We start from the raw sequence: 27880 nt of genomic DNA on the forward strand, positions 1-27880 counted from the left end.
CCTAGTGATCCTCGTGGCGATCAAGTGAGGTGGTTGCTATAGTGGACGAGGTGATCGAGATAGATTCGAGGTAGTCTTCATATGTCCGATGTGGGTTTCAATTATCTCACATATCCTATACAAAGGTCGATGTCGATAGGGATTTTTCTACGTAACTCCTCCGATGATCAAATTAGCTTATTCTGAAGTAATGGGGATGAGAGGGTTCTGAGTGAGGGGAGTCTAATCCTTATGTAGACGTCGAGGACTAGCTTTTAGACTTGGGCAATCGGGGGAACCACCCATAATTTTTTTAGAAAATATTTATATTTTTAAATATTTTAAAAAATAATATATTCTTTTTTAAAATATATATTTTAATTTAAAAATACTTAAAATATTCCTTAAAAAATTCTCATATTTTTTATTAATTTTTAAGTCGCAAAATGGTTTCATTTAATTCATGATTGAAGCTAAAAAATATTTAAATTATTTATTATATTTGATTTTAAGTAGACTTTTCTGATGACCAAAACCCTATAACAGGTCAAAAATATTATAATAAACTAAAATATAAAAATAAATAAAAATACTATTTAAGAAAATAAAATAAAATGAGATACCAATTGAAAAATACCCTGTTTATAAAAAAATCTCCCATAAAGAAAGAATCACATGTATATAATATCCGAAACGAAGTACTCTTTTGTCCATCTTATCCACAGATAAGGCACATCGAGTCACGCTTCTAAACACGCTGCATGCTTGCTAGATTGTCTTGAAGTGGTATCACATATAGGCCAAAAAAGATCACTTTGATCCCAACAAAATCCCTCTTAGAGAGAGTCGAGATTAGAATCCCAAAGCTGAGCATCCACAATACTCGCACACGCGATTTTGATCGGAGCGTCAAAGAACGATTGAAGGGGTGAAAGCAGCGTTTACTACTATTATTCTCTGGAAAGATGGTTTTAGATCATGTACAGTGAGTGTGGAAAGAAGCAAAAGGAAGCAATTAGGGTGGTGGGCTTGCTGACCCCGCCGGAAATCACCATCTGATCTTGTCAACTTGGAAAAGACCGTGGAGTAGTAGACCTCACCATCACAACAATGGTGACGGTAAGATCTTATCGCGTGATCAACTTATCTACAAGCACGACATATTTCACCCTTTCTGTCATGGCAGCTGGATTGCACTCGAAGGCGTAAAGAAGAGGGAAGAAGATAGGACAGGTGGTGAAGGTTGCTGGTCTTACTTGTCGTAAAGATCATCCGAGATGCACTGTTATTGATGAAACGAAAGGAGAAGAAGACGCAGGGAGACAGCTAGGATACTACAAGTAGACAAGTTGATCCAATGCAAGAAACTCAACTAGCGTCAAGCGCTACCTGCTGTCAAAAGAACAAACACGAAGCATCCATGTCGCAGAAGACCATATGAGAGAAGATAGGTCCATATGTGTACACCGAGAGGGAGAGAGAGAGAGAGAGACTTGTTTATTTTGTAGGATTAGATGCAGCAGCTTAGGACTGTCTTGTTCTTCTGCAAGGAGCTTGCCATGCCTTGCAGAAGCAAAACCTGTGACAAGCTCAACTCACTGTCCTGTAAGAAGAGAGCGAGAGAGGGTTGCATCTGCCGCAGCCGCTGAGGTTGAAGCTCCTAGGCTCCCCTCTTTCCTCAAAACGGAGCAGTTGAGGTTCTTTGGAGCTTCCGCTTCTTGGCGGCAGGTGGCTGAGCCGCCATCGTCTGCTTAAGCAACTGCGCAAGCAAAAGGAGGACATGAGCGGGCGAGAAAGTACAGTAGGATCCTGCACATAGGAGACTAAGGTAGCCTTCTCTTGCGGACGCAGACTCATGGAAGGTCCCTGTTGTTGGGTCTATGGATTACCTCCTCGTACATGAGCTTTAGCTTCCTGTTCTCTTCCAAAAGATGCTCTACTGCCATCTCCAGCTCGCTCGTATAAGCCTGTTTAGGAACTCTTAAGAGACTGCAGAATTCAGAGAAGAGCCAAGAGAGAAAGAGGGACGAGGATCATGCCTGTTTCCTGGCTCTGGACCGAGCAGCCGACTCCCGGTTCTTGATCATTCGCTTCTTCCGCCCGTCGACGACGGTGCCGTCGCCGTTCTCGAAGGCCCCGTTCCTGATCATCGCGGACCCAGCGGAGCAGCTGGAGAAGGAGCCGTCGCTGTTGCTGCAGTTGGAATTTGGGCTGAGGCAGTCGAGGAACTGGCCGGACCCGAGGCTGAGGGTGGCGGGGCGGCGAACGCAGCATGTGGGAGGGATCGGATCCGCCACCCTGAAGGCCCCGGAGAGGAAGTCCTGCAGGGTGACGCCGGCGACGTAGGTGGAGGTGGACGTGGGATTGGAGTCGTGATGGTAGTGGAGCGAGAGGGGAGGCGTGGAGGGCATGTCTTGGTTGAGGCTGCTGAGGCTGATGTCCTTCCACACCTCCACCTCCTCCATCGCCTTCCCTGGGGTCTGGGACGGCGCCATAGACGAGGAGGAAGAGGTCATCGGAGAGGAGCCTACTCCACCACTCATGGCAACACACAGAGACTGGCTTTGATATATATATATATATATATATATATATATATATATATATAGAGAGAGAGAGAGAGAGAGAGAGAGAGAGAGAGAGAGAGAGAGAGAGAGGCGTAATAGTAAGCAAGCTTCTGGCTTCTTCTTGTTTTTGTTTGTTGTTCCGTCTTGCACAAAGTGGAGCCCTGCGAGGGCAATTAACGTACCGGGGATCACGTGGAGAAGGCGTCCTGCGGCCTCCAGCCTCATGATTTTGCTACGGCCATCGCCTGCCACGGACAGGGAAGCAGCATTCTAAAAATGAGTATGGCCTGGTTAACTTCTTTTGGGTTGGCCGAGGGGGCAGCCGGAGTACGTGGGGTATGACACGTCCGTAGCTCTGCGTGGGGCCGTGGCATGCTTTATCCACAGAGCGGGAAGGAGATGAGGACCGTCAAAGGCAAAGAAAGACAGGGGAGACAGAGGGAATCTGAGGTCGCCGTAGGATGGCACTCACTACGGGATGTTTGATATCTGATGCAGCGGCATGTGTGTCAAAGACAAAAAGCTCAAACAAACATATTAATTAAAATGGTATCACGGAAATCTGATACAGTAAAGAGTAGCATGCGTGTCTGACAAAAATGGTAATCCTTTTTTTCACTGTTTTCTTTAAGATTAAATATGAGAGATGAAATCTTCTAGCGTTCACCGGATTAGAATTTTGATACAGTACAATAATTGAGGAGGTTCTCATTCCCAAATCGAATACCGGTGTGTGCATGGACGCAAATTACACTCTCCCCTTTGGGTGGTGAGATGACAGTACTAAGGACCACTAAAGGGTCACTGTGGGATTATATTGATAAATCCAGCAATTTACCTCATGCTTATTTACATCACATGGCCTCAGAAGCCTGACATGTGATAAGATGTGACAAGCTTCACATGACCTAATACAATTTTTTTTGTGCCATTATCACAGATCTGCTAGCTGTTGAGCATGCTTGTAACAAATCATCTACGGAAAGAAATCCGGAAGGGTCTATTTGCAAGAGGAATAACTATTATGCGTTGATTTGGACTCAATTTACCCGCACATTCTATTTAAAGTTGCATTCAAATGGTCTAAACTTGCCCCTGAAAGAGTGGTTACCTGTCTCATGAGTGTGATCTTCCATGACGGTTTGTCTGCTAGGCTTGCTCAGGTCTCTTCCATCAGCGAAAACAAATCCACACGTTTCCAGCAAATCATCTTTGAAGACAAATATTCTGCAACTCCATGGATGATTACACAAACGGTAATATGCATAAGATATACGACAGATCTCAGCCTGTGTTGTGGATAATCTATCTATTCAATCCATCAAATAATTTGAGGCGATTATTTGCAGCTGCAATTAAAGAATAATAGGTATATGTAATGTAACCATGACAGTATTGGAAACTATAACCATGCCCGCAGATTCAGCTCTGGGGAGATGAGAACCGCTATGCGCCGCTGATTAAAATCCATTTCTTACCCCCCAACAACGGTGGTATGTGACAGCAAAAGGCTGGGGATTCAGAAAGCCCATCCCAAGGAGCCATGCCAATGAGTACCGCCAATCCGAAACCTCCTTTCCACTATATGGTAGTAGCAGTTCAACCTAGAGATAATTGACTGGAAGTTAAATCTCTCAAATTCTTTCTTCGTTTCTGTCATTTTTTTCCCCCTTCTTTCTTGGTTGATGCCCATTTGCAGCCAAGGCAAAGACCTCAACTAATGGCTCTCAACAATCAATCCTTTTCACATTCTCTGGTTCTGACTCATGCATTCGAATTTCAATGAGTCTCTCCTGGCTAATCTTTCCATAGTTCTGACTGATTGGGACGACTGACCGGTCTCCATCTTCAGTAAGAGAATCCTGCATCTAGTTGTTGAAACTTCCAGGTGCTGATCTACTTCAAAGTACCTCATTATGAATCTGACAAGTACTATTGGGGGGTTCCCACAAGTCTTAACTCATACTATGATGGGAAGAACCCTCGTCTAGTCCAAAAGTATGCATGTGAGCAATGACTGAATCATAGCCTGGTGTTAGTGGAGATTGGGAACCAGAAGCAAGATCATACTGATTTGGGGTTGGTGGCATCATCCATTTCATCCAATCACCACGTTTCCTTATTTTCTCACCCTGCATCAGATTGCATCAACAACTGCAGAAGTTAGCATATGGCCCAAATAAATTTACGCAAGTGTAAAACAAATTACTTATTAGCAAGGTATGCAATTTCAAATAATACCGCCCGATACGGGCGGTACGTACCGGTCCGTCAGTTTATCGGTACACGAACTGCTCGTTACCAGATGGAACGATATATATATATATATATATATATATATATATATAAGGTGACATCACGTCGCCTTTTTCGGCGATGTTGCCGAGGCAACGTGATGTCACCTTTTTCGGTGACGTCGCCTTATATATAAGAATATTTATATATAAATATATATAATCTTATATATATAAAAATAAGACGACATCACCTTTTATAAAAATATTATATATATATATATATATACATATATATATATACATACATATATATATATACATACATATATATATACCGAACGATATACCGCTCGGTATACAGTTTCGTACCGTAACGAGCGAACGTCGAAACTCCGTTACGATACGAAATTTCATACCTTGTTTTTTAGTATCCTTCTATTTTGCAGCTGCATAAGAATAACCACAATGGCAGTAACATATTGGAAATTGGCATTGATCAAGACTTGGCAAAGGCACCTACTTATGACTATCCTATGTACAGGAATATAAAGCATATACAAATAAGAAGAAATAAAATGAAAAGTTGTAAGCTGTACCTGCACTTCTACCACTGTTGAACCTCGTACAGCATCCAATATATGTGGCATGTCCCTTGTCAACTGTTTGACCTGCAGGAAACGAAACACAAACAATTCCATTTGTGATTAAAATATGGACGAAATGGAAGAAGATCCAGCAAATGACTAAAGCATATTAACAAAACTATCCAGATCCTATAAATAATGGTTTTCTCCAGCCTTCCATAAAACACAGCTAGCACAGCTAGTCAACATAATATGTTGATCATGCCTAATAAGAATCCTGCCCAATATAAATTCATTTATATAAAGTCAAACCAAAACTTTAGTAGATAGCTATCACAGATGAGGACGGTTAGCTACCCAAAAGTCAATTTGCACTATTGTCAAAACAAACAGACTGCTAAAACCAGTTCAAAACTTGGTAATAGTCTCACTAAAATAAGAAAATATTCAATGACAGTAAGACAAAATTATCCTTCCATAACCCAGGAAAGAATAATATGGACATGAACAAGCAGAAAGTTAAAAGAACATAGAAAGCTTCAACATAATCCAGGTATTAAATTTTGTAAAGAGCTGTGCGATCCTTCTTGCAGCTGAACAAGACAGGCGGCACCCGCATCCCTTTTGTCAGTATAGACACCGGCCTCACAGCCAAACTTTTTGACAGATCAAATCCAAAATGTAATGAATATAAAAAAGCTTTGATATAATGTGACCCATGATAGGACCTGCACTGCAATTTTTCCCAAGTGTCATAAAAATCCTCCGTCCCATAGTTGTTTGAACCAAACTAGATTAGATGATCGGACCAGAAAAATTGAGAAATGAACCATTGGTCAGTCTCATCCACTTATCGATAAAAACTCAAAATAAGCCAGCTATCTGACCAGTTTTAAATTTTTTAATATAGCTAAAATTACTTACAAACCCTTCCCTTAAACCTTCTTACCATTTATTTTAGAGGGAAGTTATGTTAATTTTAAATTAGGATTAAAGTGAGAAAGAAAATACCCTTGCTTATCTGATCATTCCTCTCCTACCTCCTCTTCCTTCGATCCCCTCCACCTCCTTGTCTTCATTTGACCACCCTTCTCTCTCCACCCTTTCTATCTCGTTTGTCTCGTCTCCCTTTGGCCATCCATCTCCTTACATCTTCCCTCATACATTGTCTATTTCTCTTTACTCAGCAACTCCTTTACTACCAGCCACTCCTCTTTCTTCAACAAGGTCTTTCTATCGACCACTCCTCTTTCTTCAATAATGTCATTCTTCAGCCGCTCACATTTCCATGGCCATCTACTTTGTTGCTATAGCTTCTTGTTGTATTTCACCATATTAGAGGTATTAAAAACTTGAATATGATATGGAATGGACTTCTGTGGGGTAGAACTACATGACAGTTTGATAACTAGAAACTATAATTTTGATCTTTAAGTTCATATGTATTTGATATTTGAGTCATGATAATTATGCTGCATGTATTTATTTCATATTGCTGAACAATTTATTTTTGTTTGGACTACTGTAATTATTTTTTAAAAAAATTATCATGCTTTTTTTTTGTTAAGATTTATGCTTATAATATTAGTTGATGTTATTTTTTATTATTCGCATTTATGTTTAAGATTGTTCTTTTTTTTTATTAAAATAGATACTTTTAGGTTTTTAAAATAATTTCTAATACTATAAATAATTTTATATATTTTTAAATAATTTTTTAAATAGACATATAGTTTGACCCGTTGGCATACTGATGCAACTAGTGACCCAAGGCTTGACTATAATATTTTGTAGTTTGGTTACGATAACTATGTTACATATTGTAATCAAAGCTAGCTGATAAACAAGAGAGAGAGTGCGAATAGGCTTACCACTGATACAACTCAGTGTTGACAACAATACCAGGTGACACACAGTGTGGAACTAGACCAAGTAAAACTATTCAGTGTGGTCAAACAAGCATACAACAGTCGATACAGACCAATCTAACTAAAATTATAATCCTTGGTCGTAGGAATGTCTAGGTTCAATATATTTGTAGTCAATGCTTATATATCTATGTTTTTCAATTAGACATGAATTTTGATAAATGAAACAATGCTTCATTGGGTTAGATGTTACTTAGTAATATTTCTAATCTCTATCATGAATAATTTTCCACCACCTAGTCTATTATTTCTTCATTTCATAGTTTCTACCTCTCACCTTATCATTACCCTTATCCTATTTGTACCTATTTTTCTTACATTAACAGCAATCTCCTTTGCCGCTCTTGCATCACTCTCTTTAATAAGCATGTTTTACATACAAAACCAAACCACAAAACCTTAAACCCTTGCATCTAATATTATTACAAAACTTTGAATTCAAATTGCCACCTAAAAAGGACCTGATGACAATCTCAAAACTCTCTCAAAGAAGCAATGGAGGGTAAGAGAGAAGTTTAAGTAGGAGTTGGCTGCACGACAAGAAAAAACACTAGCCCCATGCGTTGTCTTGGTTTTGAGTCGCAACTTAGATAGTTTAGTAGCTAGGAATAAAGAAAATTTTGGTTCCTTAGGATAGGTTAAATAATCTTTAGTACAAGGTAAGCAATACCAAATAATACCATCCGGTATGCGCGGTACGTACCGGTCCGACGGTATACCGGTACGCGGATCGCCCGTTACCGGACGGAACGAATAATAATATTAAAATAAATTATATATATATATATATAATTTAAATAAACGAGGCGACGTCGCCCCGCGTGGGGAAGGAAAAGGCGACGTCGCCGAGGCGATGCAACGTCGGCTTTTAAATAAATAAAAAATATATATATAAATATAAATATATATATATATATATATATATATATTTATATATTATTTAAATAAATGAGGCGACGTCACCGAGGCGATGCGACGTTGGCTTTTAAATAAATAAATAAATATATATATATATATATATATATATATATATATATATATATATATATATATATATAATATACCGAACGGTATACCGAGCGGTATACCGTTCCGTATCATACCGAGCGATCGTCGAAACTCCGGTACAATACGAAATTTCAGACCTTGCTTTAGTAAGAGAAAACTAAATTAGGGACTACGGTGTAAAATAAAGCAAAAATAGAGGGGATATGGTATTAGACTATGTGACTTTGGGCAATGAGCAGCAAGTGTTTCCTATAGTTGCATCAGATGATTTTACTTGGACAATATTGTAAATTATCGTATGTTTCTAAAATCATGCAAGAGAAAACTTACCATACAATTTTTTTGTTATAATTATATGAATACTTACAATATAACAATATGCTTAGCATGAATTACCACACCGGCACTCTGAGCATGGTATCCCACTTTGTCAGCAAAGGACTGCGCTCTTCTTTAGCATTAAATGTGTTACTTCAAGTTATACCAGAACAAAGAATAGAAAATTGAGTCAAAGCATCTGTTCTTTATTTTCTATATAATGCAAAACAGAAATGACGAAAAAGAATGTTTTAGTCTTTCAAATTACTTACCAGCAATAGGGACAAGTGAAAAGTGGTAAGCAAAACCAAACAAGAAAAAGATATCGAAGTAGTTTAAAACAACTCACCCGATTAAAGCTAGCAATTAAGGAGATAGGAACCCAACCTTGATCATCCATATTCCTTCGCAGGAAAAGGTCCTTGCAAAGATTATCAGGACTATAAACGCAAACAAGTTAATACATAGATATTGAATTGCACTAGAAAATCTTAGTTAGCCATAGAGACTCTTGTAACACCTGAAATAGTATTCTATCTGTTTGACCAACATGAAGCGCTGATGATCTGCTGGAGGAAGAAACATTGCTGGGGGATTCATATGGGGCAGTTGATGGGCAATGAAAGGCATGCTTCTAAGTGTGTCAGTAGGTGGAGGTGGCGGCAGATAATAAAGAGCAGAATGAAATTCTGGTATCATGAAGATTATCAAAACTACAAAACCCACATGACAAAGTAAAGAACCTATATCAGAGGCACTGCATACCAGGGTAGCCCAAGGGGCTCACGAAAGGCCGAAAATATGGTGGCATGCCAACAAAAGGTGCCGTGGTGGGCGGTGGAGGTGCTCGAATGAATGGTTGTGACTGTCCCCGCTGTTGAGGCAGTGGCATCAACATGTGTGAATCTCTACCACTAAAACCTCGAGGACCACTCCAGTCATAGCCACCCTGCTCCTGATCGCGCCGGCTACCGTGGCGCCTATGGTGGGCATTTCCCCTTTTGTTGCCACCATAACCGCTTCTCTGGTTATTGCTGCCGCTTTGCAGCTGCGGCAAGAACTCATCTCTCCTATGCCGACCCAAATTGCTATTACCGTGGTCGGCAATACCCTGCGGAGAAGATCCCTGAGATGTGTCTACACTGACTGGAGGCATCTCTGAAATAAAATGAGGTTCTTGAGATGCTCCAGGACCATGATTAGCTGCTGAACTGCTGCCAGTGCCACCACGTCTCTTCATTAAATTAGGGCTCGAATTAGGCCCCTGGCGACCAAGAGCATCATGATCCTGGGAAGAAATTGGGTTTGTGCTCTTAGCATTTAGCTTCATCTGGGAAGAAGCGATCATAGATCCCTAATAACACGCGCAAAAGGGTCACTCTACATTAATATTTAATACACAAAAAGAACTTCTCATCTAAGAAATAACAACGATTTGTTCAAAGAGCACGGGATCGCACCAGGGCAGCAGCGGCCGATGGTCCATCCGAGAGAGCCATCAACGAGTCCAAAGAGGAGGATCTGATAGACACCCTCGACGCGGACTCTGGGAGCGAGGGCCAACAGTCCGCTCCCATCACCGGACCCGCCTCGCTAGCTCCATTGGCCGGCACGCTCCAAGCCGGCGTCCACCCGCGATCTCCGGCCGCATTGCCGCCGTTCCTGTGCTCCTCGCTCTCCGCCGTCCGCCAGCCGACGGCGGCATCGCAGGTCTCCCCGGGCGGCGAGGACCGCTCGGGGGGTTCCGGAGCAGGGTTCCACGCCGCGTCGGCAGAGAAAGGGGAGGGAAGAGATGCCTGCGACATGATCGGGGACGCCTAGGTTGCACCGGGCGACGCGAGGTGAGGAACGGCGAAGAGAGAGAGAGAGATGAGGGTTTAAAGGAGGACGGAGGAAACTTCGGAGGGCTTTACTGCGAAAGCCACCGGCAATGCTCGTGCCCTCTCTTTTCTCAAAGATTCTGCGGAGAGAGAGAGAGAGAGACGAAGGGAAGAAGAATCTCGCGGCGCTTCTCTCTCCTCGATTCCTTCGTTTCGTTTGGGAGAAAGGGGAGGAGTTGTTACGCAACGTACAGCGGTGGCAGGAAAGGAACGGGGAAACGTCTCCTGGGGCGTTTCACGTATTTACCTTCTGCCCCCGTTCTTTGTCGCACATGGTTTGGTTTGGACGGGTTCGGTCGGACTGGGTCGAGCCAATTCGGTCAACATCAGGTTCGACAAGCCCAATTAGTGGATTCAAATTTGGGTCCGAGTGTGGGATCAAATTCGTCAAAATTCATGGTTTTACTGCATCCTATAATTCTACCAAAAGTATTTGAGATCGCTCGGATAGCAAAAATAAGATTATTCAACAATGTGTGATATGGATCATTCAACAAACTCAACTCAATCCACTTGTACTCAAGTTTGAATTTTAATTAGGTTTGTCCGATTGGGCTATCAAGTTTCCTCTATTTCAAACTGGTCAATCATAGTTATCATCCACTGAAACAAAAAAGTTTGTATTCAAAAGCAAACAAAAAATTTATCCAATGTATACCATATAGTTGTACTCAGACAAGGCTGCTCCAATGTTAAAAAGTGCGTCAGAGAACATATTTAAAACATGCATTTCATATATAAATTATTGATTGATAATTTTTTTTAAATTATATTTGGTTTATATGTTGCATTATCAATACTCAAATGTTAATGTTATCTTATGATCATATTAATATTTTAACATTTATGTGATGTTAATATATATATATATATATATATATATATATATATATATTTATATTCTTAGAATATCCTATGATATTTAAAATAACGAGATTGTCCAACATGATTTATATTTTCTATAAGTTTAAATTTTATTTATTTTTTTTAAAAAAAAATATTTTTATATTTATTTTTATAAGTCTAGGCAATATGAAAGTTTTTATAAGATTATTTATTTATTTATTTACTAATTAATTTAAATAAAAAAAATATATATTTATTTTTGAATAAATATTATAACGGTAAATTTATCACATAATATTTAAGGGACTCTTGAAATATAATCTTACCAAATCATACTTATGCCAATATATTTAAAATATAGTTTTCATTTATTGTTTACCAAATATCATTTCTACATTCACTCACTCAAGCTCCTTCAGGAATGCATATTAAAAATAAAAATATGTTTATCTAAGATAATATTTTAGTTTCATTAAATTTCACATTATATATAAGGTAAGGAGGCTAACAATATGTAATTATTGGAAAGTTTTTCAAATACTGAATCACTTTGTGAATGATTCGATCATTAAACATTCAATAACGTGTGAATTCAAGTGGTATGCTTATGAGGTATAGCTCATGCCAAATATAATTTGAATGTTTGATTAAAATTTGCTAACCATCAAGCAAATCATATACTCTTAATGATGTTACATAAATGTTCCCGTTATCTCTAACAAGAAATTGAGGTCAGCAATTTTTTATCATTTATGGAAAATATGCAAAAAAATTGCTAAAACTATATTAAAACATCAAGCAAAAAAGAAAAATCCAAATTAGCACGTGTTGTATGCATTGTATTGCTCAAAAATACATTTGAAGAAAAAGGTGAAAGGTAAGATTGGACATTACATTGTAGAAATTTATCTTTTAATTATGCGAGATCAAGTTAAATTAGTCATGACATGGCATCATATTAGACACCATGTAATCTATTCAGATATTTAATGCTTATCCAATAACCTTAGTCATTGATCATTTTGTTATAATTTAAATTCCTTTTTTTCTTTAGTGTTAAGATAATCAAAAATTTGTTCTTATGAAATCAATTGTAATTTATTTGATCTAATCTATATGTTGAGAAAAGTGTGCAAGATTAACTACGATAGCAGTAAGACAAGTAGGTGTTGTGCCGGAGTCAAGATCGAGATCACGTTGGGAGTTCTAGAGTTCGTTGGAAGTCTGAACGTTCGTCGGAAGTTCTGCCAGAACCAACCGAGAAGTTCAGGGGGTTGCCAAAGAAGCTTGTCGGAACTTACCAAGAAAATCATCATAAAGTCTAGGAGCTTGCCGGGAGTCCGCCGGAGCATTACCGAGAGTTCGTCGGATGTTCGCCAAAAGTACGTCGGAAGCTCGCTAGAAGAGCAATTGACACACCGAAACAAGAAGTGTTGTGATCATGTCTTAATTATCGTAGTTAGAGCTTAAATTAAGCTAAGATTGAGAGGTAATCCCACTAACTTAATAAGGGCCAACTGGGCCTTTAACAGGGATGATTTGGGCCGGATTGAACAGCCCAATCAGCCTCTGAAAATATGGCCGACAGTGGCACCGCCTAGAAGACCCAGTCTCCCAGGTGGTCTGGGTGGTGGTGTTGAATCTCGTATTTTGATGATGAAATCAATTGATAAGTATTTATGGTTTGATTTACGTTTTGAGTGACGCATGATGCTTCGATCAGGATGAGACAATTAAAGCAGGAAGAATCATGTTGGGCCGGAGGAAAATATGTCAAAAGATTGGACGTCGGGTCGAAGGATTGGTCGACGTATCGACAGAAGGCTTCGGGCCAAGAAGAGGGGATATTGAGCCAAGAATATCGGAGTTACGGAGTCAACTGGCCGGTTGGGCAATAGGCCGCAAGTGAGGACGATGCGCCGAAGAATCGGACGAAGCATCGATGGACCAATGACATGCCGGACAACATGATTCATGCTTAGTATTAATTGTCTAGATCGAAGTATGTTTTTACATACTTCCGGAGTCAAGAACGCGATTTTGTTGGGAGTTCGAGAGTTCGTCGGAAGTTCGAACGTTCGTCGAAAATTCTGTAGGAACCAGCCGAGAAGTCTCGAAGCTTGCTAGAGAAGCTCATCGGAACTCACCAAGAAGATCGTCGTGAAGTCCAAGAGCTTGCTGGGAGTCCGCTGGAACATTGCCGAGAGATCGTCGAAAGTTCACTAAAAGATCATCGAAAGTTCGCCGGAAGAAACTAGACTTACAAACTTGTTTAGCTTAAATATATCTTTTTTGTGAGGACCTAGTGCATCACACTAAGACTCTAAGACTCTAGTGTATCTCTTAAAACAATAACCCCTAGTAAAGCTTAGAAGTTCTTGTTTAAGCTCGAGTTAGTAAGTTGTGTACTTACAAATGAAGCCCTCCTATTTTATCATATAGATATTGAAAGGGGAATGCAAATATTACTTCCTAGAGTGGTTTCTAGGGAGCCTAGTTCCCCTCTACCCCTCCGACTCCAAAACTAAATGTTCCATTGATCCTTTTATGTTAGTTCCTATTGAAGGGAGGTGGTCAATTGTCTATGTGCTTCCTAGGGCCAATGCATGCCTTTATTCCTTCGATATTAAAAGAGTACAATTTTGAGGACATGATGAGACCCTTGGTTGCTCTCATGATCAAGAGGATCTAGGGGACTTTCCTTTTCCCCCCTCATGTTAGTTGTTTGGAGAAAGTTATCGAGAAGTTTGTCTATAAAAGCAAGATGGTAAATTGGAAATAGAAACAAGAAATTGATTGAGTATAAAAATGAGGAGCCATAAATGCTTACCCTTGGGCAGTGGACTTAGCTTGGTTTCGACAAGTCACTATTTGCTTATCTAGAAAATGGATTTAGACTCGAACAATACATAAAAATTTTAAAGAATCACCCATTCTCGAATCTGACCAACCTTAAAAGAGTTTAATAAACTTTCAAGTGCTCTATGAAAGATTGAAAAACCACCCCTTCTGAAAATAAATAAATAAAAAATATTCCTTCTAATCCTTTTTGGAATTTGATGTTTTTAAATCTTACATTTACTTTGGGTTGAAATGAAGTATGCTAAACCCTTAAAAGCAAATGTTATAGCATGGGTGCAACAAGGTCAACATCAACAAATGCTGCAAGGTACAACACTAAGAGTTCAACATCGATGCTACCTAAGTAGATGAGATCTCCTAATGTAAGAAAGATTATGACGACGAAAGCATGGAGGGTGAACTGAAGCCCCTCTTATAATGCATTAGTGTAGGTGTAGCAGTCATGATTTGATATATAGGATTACTCAATAGGACAAGCAACTATGAGCTCGAATGAATTTGGGTGGAATGAAGAAGTGAGATCGACAATGGTTAAGATCTTCAAGACCAAAACAAAAGTTAAAAGGAGCTTGTCTAGACTTTAGTGTCCATTATCGGAGGGGATCATTCTCAAAGGGGAATCCTTCGTTGTAACAACACTTTTGACCTCTTTGGAGCTAAAGGGACTTATAGGAGCTGAGCGTGGTGAAGAAAATAGCGACTAATTCAATTCCAAAGAAGATGAAGGAGAAGTGGAGGAAGATATTTTGGACCTCCAAAATGAGGGTTTGGCATATCAATGAGTGCTAAAGATTAATGGTTTGGGCATGTCAAGATTTTTAATAACTATAAAAAGAATGAAGATTAATGCGATTGAATCTAGCCATGAAGTGTTTGTTATCTCTCAATCCCTAGAATTCTACTACGTGACGTCAAATATCTCTTACGTGACTGAATTCAACTTTAATACATCTAATATTTTTTACATGGTTGAATCTGGCCACGTAGAATTTGATACATCTAATACGATTGAATTTGGTCATAAAGTATTTAACTTAATCAGTCAAGTTTCTAAGGCATGGTGATTTATCGATCAAGATTGAATTTTAAAATAGATTAAAATCGCTATGTACTAATTCATCTCTCTCTCCATTAAGATCGTAACAAATTCTCAGACCTGGTAATCTTAAGTTATTTTGGAAGTTAAAATAATGTTCATATTTTTTTAGATTTTTTTTATCTCAAAAGAAGTATATTCAAGATTTATTATTACATATGAGCATATAGAATGTCAAAGAAGTCATCATCTCACTTTTTTCCACTGAGTTACGCAAATTATATGATAGTAACTCTACTATTGATCATATATAGTACCGATAAGTACTTTGTTCTTTGTAGTATTTATCTCTTACATATTCAAACATTTCATTTACAATCAATAAATTATCACAATTCATGTATTGACTCTCCACTATATATTAGCTTACTCTAAAATGTATCCTACAATATCTTAAAAAAGCTTTCAAAACATTCATCATTTCATCTTCATGCCTTTGACAATATTGATTAGATAAGCAATACTTATGATAAAACATATATATTTGTGTACACTATTTTGCTTGGAGCCAATATGATTAGTTGGAGTTTCAAAAAATAAAAATATTACAAAATCTACCATTCAAGCTGAATATTGAGCCATCACCACCACTATTGCAAAAATTAACTTGGTCACTAATTCGGTATGCAAACTTGACATCACATTCCAATCCACTCATATATTGTGATAATATTGCTATCACCTACTTATGCTTTAACTCGATATTTCACTCTCCTATGAAATATATCATCAATGATTTTTTTATTTTTTTGGAGATTAAGTTATCAGATCTTAACTACGTGTTTCTCATATACGTATTTATGATCAACCGACTCTCTCACAAAATCTCTTACTCCCATGATATTTTAGTTACGTTGGTGTAAGATTGACATTTTTGATAAAAACTCAATCTTATATGAGCATGATAGAAGATCATCATAAAAACATCCTTTATATTCTTTTAATACTTAATTAGTCTATGATTTAAGAATATATGTATGATTTGAACTTATGATTATGATTAAGGAAGATCTTTTCCTCAAATTTATATAAATTATATTATTTTAATAAACAAAATCATCCCCTTTTGCAGCAGATTATTTAGACACATCCTTGTCTCGTGTATTATATATCTCGACTGTCATACCGTCTCGTGCATTATATATCTCGACTGTCATATCGTTCACTGGGAAGCCATAGAGAGGACGAACTAGAGAGAGATGTCGAAGGAAGTGACGGCAGAGGGGAAGCACCCGCCGGCGAAGGATTACCATGACCCGCCGCCGGCGCCGTTGCTGGGCCTTGGGGAGCTCAAGCTTTGGTCCTTCTACCGGGCTCTCATCGCCGAGTTCGTCGCCACCCTGCTGTTCCTCTACGTCACCGTGGCCACTGTCATCGGCTACAAGGCTCAGTCTCAGTACGACCAGTGCGGCGGCGTTGGTATCCTTGGGATCGCTTGGGCCTTCGGTGGCATGATCTTTGTCCTCGTCTACTGCACCGCCGACATCTCTGGTCCTTCCACCGCACTAATTCTAGCTTCACTTCTCTCCCTCTCTGTTTCTAAACTCGTCAAAGGTCACTCCTTTAACGCTGCCGTTGGCGTTCGATTGTGATCAGGCGGGCACATAAACCCGGCTGTGACGTTGGGTCTATTCGTGGCGCGGAAGGTGTCGCTGCTGCGCGCAGTGCTGTACATGGTGGCGCAGTGCCTGGGCGCCATATGCGGCGTCCGGATCGTGAAGGCCATCATGAAGCATCAATTCAACGCTTTCGGCGGCGGGGTTAATGTGGTGGCCCCAGGCCACTCCAAGGGCACCGCCCTCGGCACCGAGATCGTCGGCACCTTCGTCCTCGTCTACACCGTCTTCTCCGCCACTGACCCCAAACGCAGCGCCCGCGACTCTCACGTTCCGGTGCGTGTGCATATGCACGATCCATTTCTCCAAAAAGATCGCTGGTCCAAAGCTTTTGCCGCTCCCGTGTAGGTGTTGGCTCCTCTGTCGATCGGGTTTGCGGTGTTCATGGTACACTTGGCGACGATTCCGATCACGGGCACCGGCATCAACCCGGCAAGGAGCTTAGGAGCTGCGGTCATTTTCAATCAGCACAAGCCGTGGCATGATCACGTCAGTCTCTTCATATTAACTTGGTTTCGTTTTGATCTCAGGATTTAGAGGAAAATGATCTGGTTTTTGCCTTCCTCTCTGCAGTGGATCTTCTGGGTGGGTCCTTTCGGCGGAGCTCTGGCGGCGGCGGTGTATTATCAGTACGTGTTGAGGGCGTCGACTATTAAGGATTTGGTCTCCTTCAGGAGCAGCCGCAGCAACTAAAATAGCAGCATATCTTTCTTTCTGTGTTCTGTCGTGAATGTGCTAAGGTGGTCTGAAGACTGAAACATCGATTGCTTAATCGTCTCTCTCTCTCTCTCTCTCGTTTGTTGTTCTGTGAACTCTTTAATATATTGTGATGGGTTACAAGATGTTACTTCGCATGATTCATATCTGTGTAGGAGACTCTGTTTATAGATTTAGATGAGAACTGTGCCTTTTAGCTTTGGTTGTGCGCAATTATGGGACATAACATTCCCCCAACGATGACAATCGACTACAATCTTATCCACCCTTGTCTTCATCGTTGTTGCTGGTAGGGACACAACAGTCAAGCACACTGCTATCTTTCGAGATTGTAGAATGGGAGCTTCGCTTCCCTGTGGGCGACACTTGGCCAAGGAAACAAAATGGTGTGTGGTCATCACGGCCATTCGCAAACGTTTCTGCATCCTTAGGGAAAGAAGCCAACCTCCCATCCACTGTCGTCGTCCTCTCCGCCTTCGCTCGGCTCCTTTTCTCCGTCATTATCGTCGATCCCACATGTAGCTTACCTCGCTCTTCCGTTGTTGCCTCTCGTCACTCCCTGCGTTCTGCCACACTCTATGAGTGGTTGAAGTTTGAGGTACAATCGATAAGTATTCTAAATTACATTAAAAATGGAAGAATGTGATTACATTGGTTCAGAAAATAAACCTGAAAGCGTGTCAAGTTCAATTTAGAAATGCATAGAATCACAATAAATAAATCAAAAAAATTATGGATTCACTGTTGCCCATTTTGGTGAAAGTTTGAGGTTCAATGAATGCCTACTCCGAAGTCATTGCGAATTGTGCCTAATAGGGCTAAAAAATAATATAAAATCACCAAACACAGAAAATGCATGAATTTATTGTTGATTTACTATTGGAAATTTTTGATTGAGACTAAAAGTCTATTTAGATCATTTATGATATTTCTTTTGGTGGCCAAAAATACTATAACAGGCGAAAAAATTATTATTGAGGAATAATCTGAATATTTTTTAAATTAGAAATACTATTCGAAAAGTAAAATAAAATAAAATGGGAGATATTAACCGAGAAATATCCAAAATGTGGGTTATTTTTTAAGGGAGATCGCCCTTGTTATTACCTACCTATCCATGGTGAAAGTTTGAGGTGCAATCCATTACCTATTTCAAAGTGTTGTACCAATACTATACTTATTCACATGATCAACCTAAAGACATGCCATATTGGACTTAAAAAGTCCCTAAAATCATCAAATATAGAGAAAAATCTATTTATTACCTACCTATCCATGGTGAAAGTTTGAGGTGCAATCCATTACCTATTTCAAAGTGTTGTACCAATACTATACTTATTCACATGATCAACCTAAAGACATGCCATATTGGACTTAAAAAGTCCCTAAAATCATCAAATATAGAGAAAAATCTATTTATTCATTATTGAGACATCTTTGCTTGTTTGTGGTAAAAGTTTGAGGTTCAATGGATGAGTATTTCAAAGTTATCATATTTGACTTAAAAATTTCTAAGATTATTAAGAATACAGAAATCTATTAATTCCCTATTGATGTTTGTTGCTCATCTATGGTGAAATTCTAAATTAATTTGTAAACATGCTAATATTATTGAAAAAGAAAAATCCTATGAACTTGCTATTAAGTTATTGTAAGTCATTTGTGGTGAAAGTCTAAAGTGCAAATGATATTACTCACCTGAAGTCACAGTGATCCATACACAAACACTGTTACACTTATGAAATTATTAATCCCTAAAATCAAGTAAAAGCTAGAAAAACTAATTTGCTCACTATTTAGATATCATTGTTAATTTGTAGTGAAAGTTTGAGACACTTATTAGAACGCGATTATACTCGTTTATATAATCAACCTAAAAACATACCAAATTAATCTTTAAAAAAAATCATAAAATCATCAAAAAAAAATAGAAGAACCTCTGTCAATTTGTGTGGGAAGTCTAAAGTGCAATTTGCACCAATTTCAAACTTACTTTTTTTTTTCTTCTCATTATGGTGAATCATATTTTCTAATCAAAATCCTTTAATTTGTATAATAATAATAATAATAATAATAATAATAATAATAAATTGAATTATTTTCCTATTCTCTCTTGAACTCTTGTTTTTTATTATTTGATTTATCAATGAGTGTTTCCATGAGAATAATCATTTAGGTTGTTTCACTAAAAAAATATTATTTTAATTGTTTGTTGTCACACTAATTGAATCATTTTATGCACCACAATGGTCGGACATAATATTAAAAAAATAATCAACATAATTTTAGGAGTGACAACATCAACTACAGTTGATCATATTTCCTCGCTTAAAAATCTTAGAAACATGGAGGACAATGATTAATTGAATTATCTTCTTGAGTGTCATCAAACAACTCTAACACCATAAAGAGACGAAACAATATTGTTGAGAATGATGATTCATTCAGGGTTGTGTGTATATTTAGAATGTGAGGGCATAAAATGCAAAACCATCAACCTAACAATATTCGAATTATTTCTTTAAGGATTCTTATTTTGAATTATTTTCATGAGAATAATCATTCGAGATATTTCCTTAGAAATCTTCATTTTAATAGTTTCCTCGACATTAGATCAATTATTTATTGCACAACAATGCTAAGAAGGAAAAACAATTAATCAAATTTTTTATAGTGAATCGTATTTTCTAATCAAAAATCCAAAAATATATATATATGACAATAATTAATTAAATTGGAAATTTCTCGGTTAAATTTACTTGTACGCCATCACCAAAGAAGACACTCTTCTCATGCACTATAAATCTCTATGATCTTCTCGTTCTCTTTCTTCTCACAGAAACCCATTTCTCCTGCGAGATACGAGAGATGACGGACGAAGTAAGGGTAGTGACGGAGCACCCACCAGCGCCACTCTTCGACGTGGGGGAGCTCAAGCTCTGGTCCTTCTATCGTGCTCTCATCGCTGAGTTCGTTGCCACCCTCCTGTTCCTCTATGTCCTCGTGGCTACCGTCATCGGCCACAAGGCCGCGTCTCTAGACAACCAGTGCGGCGGCGTCGGCCTCCTTGGGATCGCTTGGGCTGTCGGCGGCATGATCTTTCTTCTCGTCTACTGCACCGCCGGCATCTCTGGTCGGTCCTCTCGCTGCACTAATCTTAGCTTCATCTCTCTCTCTCTCTCTTCGCATTTGACGCGTTGCTATTGGTATGATTACGATCAGGTGGACACATCAACCCGGCCGTCACATTTGGTCTTCTCCTAGGTCGAAAGGTGTCGGTGTTGCGGGCGGTGTCGTACATGGTGGCGCAGTGTGCGGGCGCCATATGCGGCGTCGGAATCGCGAGGGCTATAATGAAACACCAGTTCGATGCTTTCGGCGGCGGGACTAACGTGGTGGCCTTATGCTACTCCAACGGTGCTGCGCTTGGCGCTGAGATCATCGGCACCTTCGTGCTCGTCTACACCGTCTTCACTGCCACCGACCCCACGCGCAACGCCCGTGACTCCCACGTTCCGGTACGTGTCCTCCGATCCCACGTGCAGGAGCCCCTCCCTTCGCGACCATGCAGAGAGTAATTTCTTGAGCTTCGATGTAGGTGTTGGCGCCTCTATCGATTGGCTTTGCGGTGTTTTTGGTGCACTTGGCGACGATTCCGATCACAGGCACAGGTATCAACCCGGCAAGGAGCCTCGGAGCTGCTGTCATTTACAACAGACGGAAGGCATGGAATGATCAGGTAAGTTCGTCTTGGACAAATTTCATATAGTATAAATGATAACTAAAAGCTCTTCCTCCATATCATAATCTCTCCATCTATCAAATCGGACATCTTTTGGCTCTACCTTATTTCACCTAGTCAACTCTTTTTTGTGAGGGGTCAAACCAAGAGTTTGACTTTATCTATGAAAAATCAAACTTCCTAAATATGAAATGTTATAAAATTTTCAAAACTCCAGTGAGTCGGTCTATCTAATTTACCTCAAATTATTTTTGAACCGATCTCCAAAAAATAAAATAAATGATCGAAATAATAATAATATAGAATCTTTTTACTTCAAAATTAATGAGACTTTTTTTACTTGGAAATATCCAAGAGTAGTATTATTATTTTTGTCAACATCAGCTATATCTTCCACATCTTTAAATACCGAAAACATGCTATATCTTTTAGATCTTCAAACACCAAGAACTTGTCTCGCTTTGCAATGTCTTTTGTATAAGGAGGTAAAAATATTTTATGATACCAACAAAATTAAAATCATCTACTATAAGAAAATTCATGTTGGAAAGTACTTAATCTGAATTTTATTTTTGCCTTCAAACTCAACAAGAATATTATTGAAAAATCTATCTCTTTTTTCATTCTCATCTTTTTTTTTATTTGTTAAATTTTTTTTATGTTTTCGCTTGATTATGAATCATGTTCTTCTTTTGGTTTATTTTCTATTAGTGTAGGAGGATATACACTTTTCATATATAAGTTCTAAAATTAATCAGACTTCTCTAGAGATCCACAGAAACAATACATTCGCTTGCTTAAGAGATTAATCGTAGTGCTCTCTTCTTCTCTTTTAGATATCAATGAATATTTCTTTCAATCCTTAAGAAAAAGAGTTCACTGTAATTTTTCATCTTAAATAATCGATTCCATCATATCTAGATAATAAGATTATACCAAAAGATTAAAAAAAATAATATCTATGCATTCAATATAATTTTTTTGAATGGGAGTTTGCCTCTCAATGTCTCATCTATCTTTATCTATCAATTATCACATCATTATGTCCATTATCTATTTGTTACTATAATCCAATATTTCTATTACCTTGTTGATTATGATATCTCCTCCGACGGTTAAAAAGATTAAATTATCGTTTTCACCATTGATGTTGAAGATCAAGCCAGCCCTGATTCCATGATGGTGAATTTCTAAGGAGATATGATAAAATTTAACAAAATATAGAGAAGAAATGATCTAACAATATATTAGAGATAGTGTTGATAAAAAACTCTTATCCATATCAATAATAATTTAGTCTTTCTTTCTTCTTGGTTTTACCCTATATCTCTCTTGAACACTCCATGCATTTATATTAGTCATTTGATTTTGACTAAGACTGTGAGTCCTAATTTAATTAAGATACGTAAATAAATTTTAATCTAATCATAAAACCTAATTTATGATTCCAACCGCTACTTGTGTATCTCAAAAGTCTTAAAACTTGCATTGGTTTTAATCTCAAGAGTTCAAAGGTACCACCACCTTATCTGGCTTCTCCATTCCCTTTGCTGCAGTGGATCTTCTGGGTGGGTCCCTTCATCGGAGCTGCGGCCGCCGCGCTGTACCACGAGTACGTGTTGAAGTCAGCGGCTATCAAGGCCTTCCGCAGGAGCACCGCAACACCTGAAGCATCAGCTCCTCGTCCTCCTCCTCCGTGAACACAAACACTAATGATAGCTTAACTTTAAGCATTTTAATTAGTATTGATATGTCTTTTTTCTCTTTATATTCTCATAAACAAACACCGAAGAAACAGAAATTTGCTGTCACCGATGTGCGTCTCTTTTCATATATACCGTACGATATAATGGACTTTACCTGTAGCCATCATCGGATCATTATTCTCTCCTCCCATCTCTGCTCCTCGACCCAATCCAGGGAGAGGATCGAGGGTGCTGTGGCCTCTCATGGACCTCACACAGGCGGACCCCATCAATGGGTCCGATGGATGACTCAACCCTGAGAAGAGATTCATCACCCCGAGCTGTTAAAGACCGGTCCGGTCCGGTCCGGCCCGGCCGGTTGTTGTTCTCGAACGTTCTCCCGTGCGACGCTCTTGGTCGGATAACTTATCCCCTCGAGCACAACAACAGATGCACACTCGGCGCTCTCCTTGTTGCTCCTAGCCAGTATTGCCGTCTGACTTGTCCGCTAGATTACGGCCCCTCGCGAGACAGCGCACCGCGATCCCCGAGTCGGTTCCCTATCACCAACTACAACACCAGGGGGGGCTCATCTCAACCATTGCGCACCGTAGGAAGCGAAACGATATAACCCCGCTTCCCCCAATGGAAGAGCGGCACGCGAGAAACTCCGTTGGAAGGAAGCACCCGAGAGCGGAGCGACATGGAGGAAACCCTCGATCTCCACCCGACGCGACCGTCCTCCTCCTGCTCCACCACCGCCTGCCGCGGCCTCTTCACCGCCACCGAGCTCGCCGCAGCGGAGCTGCTCGTCCAACTCAGCGGCAGCAGCGCCTCCTTCTCCGCCGCCGCGACAGCGGAGGATCGCGCCTCGTCGTCGTCGCCCCGGTCCGTGAACGCGCGGCCGCCGCCCGAAACAACGATCCTTCCTGAGAACGAGGAAGAAGAGGAGACGGGGCCGTGGAGGAGGAATCGGCGGTACCGCCCGATCGCCGACCTCTACGCGGTCACGCTCCCCGCCGTGAAGAGGTGCGGCGAGCAGCGGCGTGAAAGGAAGAGAAGGATGAAGGAGAATTAAGTCCATGATGATCGCTACTTTCGGTGGTGTGCAATAGAGGAGAGGGCGTCGAAGAGTTGATGCCGTCTCAGCCCCCAGCGAGTTTGGGGTTTAATCGGCTTTGAATTGGGTTGCTATGTGTATCAGAGACGGACTAATATGTAAATACATGTTGTGGAATGAAGGCAAAAACACCAGCCTTTGGTGATCCGTGGAGCACACGCAGTTTGCAGTGGATGTCAACACACACGTCTCTGTGCTTCCGAAAGAAGAAAACTTATTTCGTTCTATTCTCTAACCATAAGGAGGCAGAGAGAGAGAGAGAGAGAGAAGAAAGTCTTAAGTGGTTATTAAGAACTTACGATCAGGATTAGACGTTGAGTGTTCTTAACCCTAAAAAAGATTGTTTTGGTAAGTCGAGACTTAATTATCTAGATGAGAAGAGAATAATCTCTGTAAAAGAAATATAATATATTACAATGATAATATCCTCGATCATTTAACTATATTGATATATCATGATATGCCTCGTCAGAGATGAAATGAAGTTAATGGGATGGATTACGGTTGAACATGACTTTACCTAATTTTTAGATACGACTGTTTGGACGTACCCTTCCTAGTGGCCATCCCCTTTCTCTATGACGTGCCACGCAGCCAGAATCGACACGGTTGACTTTCTCTGTGTGGAATGTCACTTGTAAGTAAACTTCCGTAAATAAAATTAAAAATTAAGACGGACGATAATTCGACGTAAATGAAGTCCGGTTAGGATAAATCTGTGTCGGTTTAGCCGGAGAGTCGGTCACACCAAGTAGATTTCACGGGAGACTAATAGGTATTCGAGTCCTTTGGAAAGGGATGCCTCTCCGTAGAGAAAACGGATGAAGAAGAAGACGTCCCTCCGATGGAAACCTCACGGCTGACAACTCTCATCCCACTTTTCTCCTCGCTTAAGTCCACCCGCGGGACACCACACCGGATCTAAGTCGGTTCGCTATTACCAACGCCGAGCGAATTATTCCCCGACCATAGAAAAAATAAAAAAGGATGGAAACCCGTTTGATCCAATAAAACAGACGGCACGCGAAACCCCCCGTCGCAAGGAAGCCGGGAGCCATGGAAGGAACCCTCCACCTGGCCCCGGTATACCCGCCCTCCTCTGCCACCGACGTCGCCGCAGCGGAGCTGCTCGTCCAGCTCAGCGGCAGCAGCGCCTCCTTCTCCGCCGCCGCGGCGGAGGACCGTGCCTCGTCTTCCTCTTCCTCGTCTCCCGGGTCCGGGAACGCGAAACGGCAGCCCCCCGAGATAAAGATCTTCCCGGAGAAGGAGGAGGAGGAGACGGGTCCCTGGCAGAGGACGCGGCGGTACCGCCCGATCGCCCTCCTCTACGCGTCCACGCGGCCCCTCCATGGCCGGGATCGCGACAACAAGAGGCGGACGAAGGATAGCTAACTCCATGCCCTAGGATTTCCGCACCATAGGACTACTTTTCGTGGGAGCCGATTACGGCTTGGGGTTTAGACAAAAGTAGTGTGTAAAGCTTTTACATGATCCGTAAAGCATTGTCATGTAAACAAACCAACCACAATAACATTACGGTTTGAGTTGCTCGGTCTAACCTTACTCGACAGACTCGAGTGCACCAAGTTGACGAATGGGATGGAATCGGATCGAGCGTGAGTTCACGACTCCTTTCTCCATGACTCGGAAACCTCACGCGGTTGACCTTCTCCGTTTCCTATATGTCATTTCGAACGAATCTTTGGATAATATTAGTTTGGCTCGAATCCAATCAAATGCTACAACCTTTGGGCTCGCGCACGACAGATCGCGATGGTCTTACCAAACAAAAAGTTCTGTTGTTCTTCAATTCACTTTTAAAATTTTGAGTTCATGGTTTTTCATTTCTTTCATATAAAATTATTTCATATTAGATTTACCAAAGAGAAAGTTCTGTTGTTTCATACATTAGGTTTATTTTATACTAGATTTACCAAAATAGAAAATTGTGTGGCCTGACGGTCACCCGCGGGACACCGGAAACACGACACATCATGAAAGTTATCTTATTCCGAGTCGGAAATAGAAAATGAAAATGGCTCGGCGTTACGCTCACCCGCGGGACACCGGAAACACGACGCGTCATGGAAGTAATCCATCCGATTCCGAGTCGGTTTCCGTTTCCTAAGCCCAGTCGGATTTCCATTAACGCTTTATAAGTACTTCCACGAAAAAGGCGGGGAACGAAACCATTGTCCGACCTCCCACCCCCCTCGAGCGCAGAGAAGAAAGCCGCGTCCGAGCGACATGGTGATGAACGCGCTAGTCGAAGCCAATCTCGCATCTCCTCTTTCTTCCTTCCTCGGCCATCGCTTCACCCCGGCCGAGCTAGCCGCCGCGGAGCAGCTCGTCCAGCTCAGCGGGAACCTGACCTCGTCGCCCTCCTCCTCCTCCTCCTCCCTTGGATCCGTCGGCACTAAGCGGAAGACCCCGTCCGCGGCGGAGATGGAAGACGAGGTGGAGGAGATGGGTAGACGGCGGAGGACGAAGTGGCGGTACCGCCTCGTCGCCGATCTCTACGCCGCCACGGAACAGATGGATGGCGGCGGAAAGCGGAACAATTGCCTGCAGCGACGGTAAAAGAGGAGGAGATGGACTTGTAATCGTTCCTAGTTAGCTACCTGAGTAGATTTAGATCATGAGACGCGGTGGCGCTCTGATTCGTCCGCCCTTCTCCCTGCGGCATTAGGCCATGCATGCATGCACTTGGCTAGATGTATGATTCTTCCTGTAACTTGTTCTGCACCTTCCCCATGTGTGCTTGTTAATGTCCTTGCTTAATACAAAAGAAAGCTCACTTCATCTCACCCAAGCACGAACGGCAGCGGCCAAGAAGCCGAGGAAGAAGAAAGGGTGGACGAGGACGAACCGTTTCCGGTGGCGTGATACTGACGATCACTGCTTTCAGGAAACAGTTTTAGGTGTCTGAAAACAAAAACTGTTTCACCCTCAACACCTACCTTTGCTTTTGCTTTTAGAAACAGAATAAACATTCAGGCCAGCTGATTCAAAACCCCCCCCCCCCTCCCCACCCCCCCCACCCTTTTTAATGTGCTGAGATCTAGTCCATCTCAGCAGAGCTGTACAGAGACAAATTGATTGGACTTGGCATGGTCGGAAATGATGGCCAGTTCAAGATTTGCCCAGGGCAAATTAATAGCGGCGTACATCCACAATCCTCAAGTTCATGTATTGACTCCTTATGTCTGTTTCGGAAACTACACGCCAATAGGTTTTCTCGAGTGGAGAACAGCCAAACCGTGGTCGAGTAGTTCGTAATCGGCTTTAATACATAAAACGACCACGATTCAAAATAAAACGCCATCACCCACCATAGCAAGCAGGACGGCATGCGATCCTTCTTAACCACCTTAAATAGAAGACGGAGCTGAGTATCCGGATCTATCCGATCAACTTTAATCGGATTGGAACACTATGATTAAGTTCACAAGGGACATAGGCAGAAAAATTAGATTCACAGGTTGGGTATGGATTTGTACAAAATTCACGGGCGGGTGCTCTTTATCTATAGCCAATTTGATGAAAAAAAAGATTTAAATTCAATATATACATAATTTAGCAAATGAATTGGTCTTATGAGTCCAGTTTGCAATGAAATCCAGGACACATACTTATGGGTGTGTTTGGGTACATATTTATATTTGTATATATATTTAAAAAACACTTGAGTCAAA

At 40.7% G+C, this 27880-nt stretch overlaps 5 protein-coding genes across 6 annotated transcripts; 3 read left to right on the forward strand and 2 right to left on the reverse strand.

Annotated features, from left to right (window-relative positions):
- Positions 1-1311: 1311 nt before the first annotated feature.
- Positions 1312-10694, reverse strand: LOC135598994 (la-related protein 1C-like). Of its 2 annotated transcripts, XM_065093596.1 has the most exons (9): positions 10082-10694; positions 9387-9975; positions 9142-9310; positions 8971-9061; positions 5380-5451; positions 3658-4678; positions 2019-3035; positions 1869-1946; positions 1312-1738 (listed from the first exon to the last, which is right to left on the reverse strand). In XM_065093596.1, exons 1-6 carry the CDS (start codon positions 10424-10426, stop codon positions 4502-4504), a joined length of 1443 nt encoding a protein of 480 aa, XP_064949668.1. In that variant the 5' UTR covers positions 10427-10694; the 3' UTR covers positions 1312-1738; positions 1869-1946; positions 2019-3035; positions 3658-4501. The 2 variants fall into 2 exon arrangements, with proteins under 2 accessions (XP_064949668.1, XP_064949669.1); XM_065093597.1 differs by lacking the exons at positions 1312-1738; positions 1869-1946; positions 2019-3035 and having other exon boundaries at positions 4542-4678; positions 9009-9061.
- On the reverse strand, positions 1658-2474 carry LOC103998832 (bZIP transcription factor 27). Its single transcript, XM_009420432.3, has 3 exons — positions 2019-2474; positions 1869-1946; positions 1658-1738 (listed from the first exon to the last, which is right to left on the reverse strand). The coding sequence occupies exons 1-3, from the start codon at positions 2472-2474 to the stop codon at positions 1658-1660; spliced, it is 615 nt and encodes a 204-aa protein (XP_009418707.3).
- A 5810-nt stretch (positions 10695-16504) lies between the features above and the next one.
- Positions 16505-17614, forward strand: LOC135598123 (aquaporin PIP2-7-like). The gene is made up of 4 exons (XM_065091663.1): positions 16505-16796; positions 16902-17197; positions 17270-17410; positions 17495-17614. The coding sequence occupies exons 1-4, from the start codon at positions 16505-16507 to the stop codon at positions 17612-17614; spliced, it is 849 nt and encodes a 282-aa protein (XP_064947735.1).
- Positions 17615-20308: 2694 nt separating this feature from the next.
- Positions 20309-21917, forward strand: LOC135598995 (probable aquaporin PIP2-6). Its single transcript, XM_065093598.1, has 3 exons — positions 20309-20771; positions 20861-21156; positions 21237-21917. Exons 1-3 carry the CDS (start codon positions 20507-20509, stop codon positions 21405-21407), a joined length of 732 nt encoding a protein of 243 aa, XP_064949670.1. The 5' UTR covers positions 20309-20506; the 3' UTR covers positions 21408-21917.
- A 1270-nt stretch (positions 21918-23187) lies between these two features.
- On the forward strand, positions 23188-24341 carry LOC103998791 (uncharacterized). The gene has a single exon (XM_009420377.3). It carries the CDS (start codon positions 23769-23771, stop codon positions 24141-24143), a length of 375 nt encoding a protein of 124 aa, XP_009418652.1. The 5' UTR covers positions 23188-23768; the 3' UTR covers positions 24144-24341.
- Positions 24342-27880: the final 3539 nt, after the last annotated feature.

The sequence above is a fragment of the Musa acuminata genome, chromosome BXJ2-1 (assembly GCF_036884655.1).
Source record: "Musa acuminata AAA Group cultivar baxijiao chromosome BXJ2-1, Cavendish_Baxijiao_AAA, whole genome shotgun sequence".
Lineage (NCBI taxonomy): Eukaryota > Viridiplantae > Streptophyta > Magnoliopsida > Zingiberales > Musaceae > Musa > Musa acuminata.

Bases quoted from the DNA above. Each gene is read 5' to 3' on its own strand.
- LOC103998832 (XM_009420432.3), bottom strand. From the start codon at position 2,474: ATGGCGCCGTCCCAGACCCCAGGGAAGGCGATGGAGGAGGTGGAGGTG. The intron at 1,947-2,018 runs GCATGATCCTCG...GTTCCTAAACAG, and splicing joins GGTCCAGAGCCAGGAAACAG to GCTTATACGAGCGAGCTGGA. The intron at 1,739-1,868 runs GTAATCCATAGA...TTGCTTGCGCAG, and splicing joins TAAAGCTCATGTACGAGGAG to TTGCTTAAGCAGACGATGGC.
- LOC135598994 (XM_065093596.1), bottom strand. From the start codon at position 10,426: ATGTCGCAGGCATCTCTTCCCTCCCCTTTCTCTGCCGACGCGGCGTGG. The intron at 9,062-9,141 runs GTGTTACAAGAG...TTGCGTTTATAG, and splicing joins CAGATAGAATACTATTTCAG to TCCTGATAATCTTTGCAAGG. The intron at 5,452-8,970 runs GTGAGTTGTTTT...CGTTTCCTGCAG, and splicing joins TAATTGCTAGCTTTAATCGG to GTCAAACAGTTGACAAGGGA.
- LOC135598123 (XM_065091663.1), top strand. From the start codon at position 16,505: ATGTCGAAGGAAGTGACGGCAGAGGGGAAGCACCCGCCGGCGAAGGAT. The intron at 16,797-16,901 runs GTCCTTCCACCG...GATTGTGATCAG, and splicing joins CTGCACCGCCGACATCTCTG to GCGGGCACATAAACCCGGCT. The intron at 17,198-17,269 runs GTGCGTGTGCAT...GCTCCCGTGTAG, and splicing joins CCCGCGACTCTCACGTTCCG to GTGTTGGCTCCTCTGTCGAT.
- LOC135598995 (XM_065093598.1), top strand. From the start codon at position 20,507: ATGACGGACGAAGTAAGGGTAGTGACGGAGCACCCACCAGCGCCACTC. The intron at 20,772-20,860 runs GTCGGTCCTCTC...GATTACGATCAG, and splicing joins CTGCACCGCCGGCATCTCTG to GTGGACACATCAACCCGGCC. The intron at 21,157-21,236 runs GTACGTGTCCTC...GCTTCGATGTAG, and splicing joins CCCGTGACTCCCACGTTCCG to GTGTTGGCGCCTCTATCGAT.
- LOC103998791 (XM_009420377.3), top strand. From the start codon at position 23,769: ATGGAGGAAACCCTCGATCTCCACCCGACGCGACCGTCCTCCTCCTGC.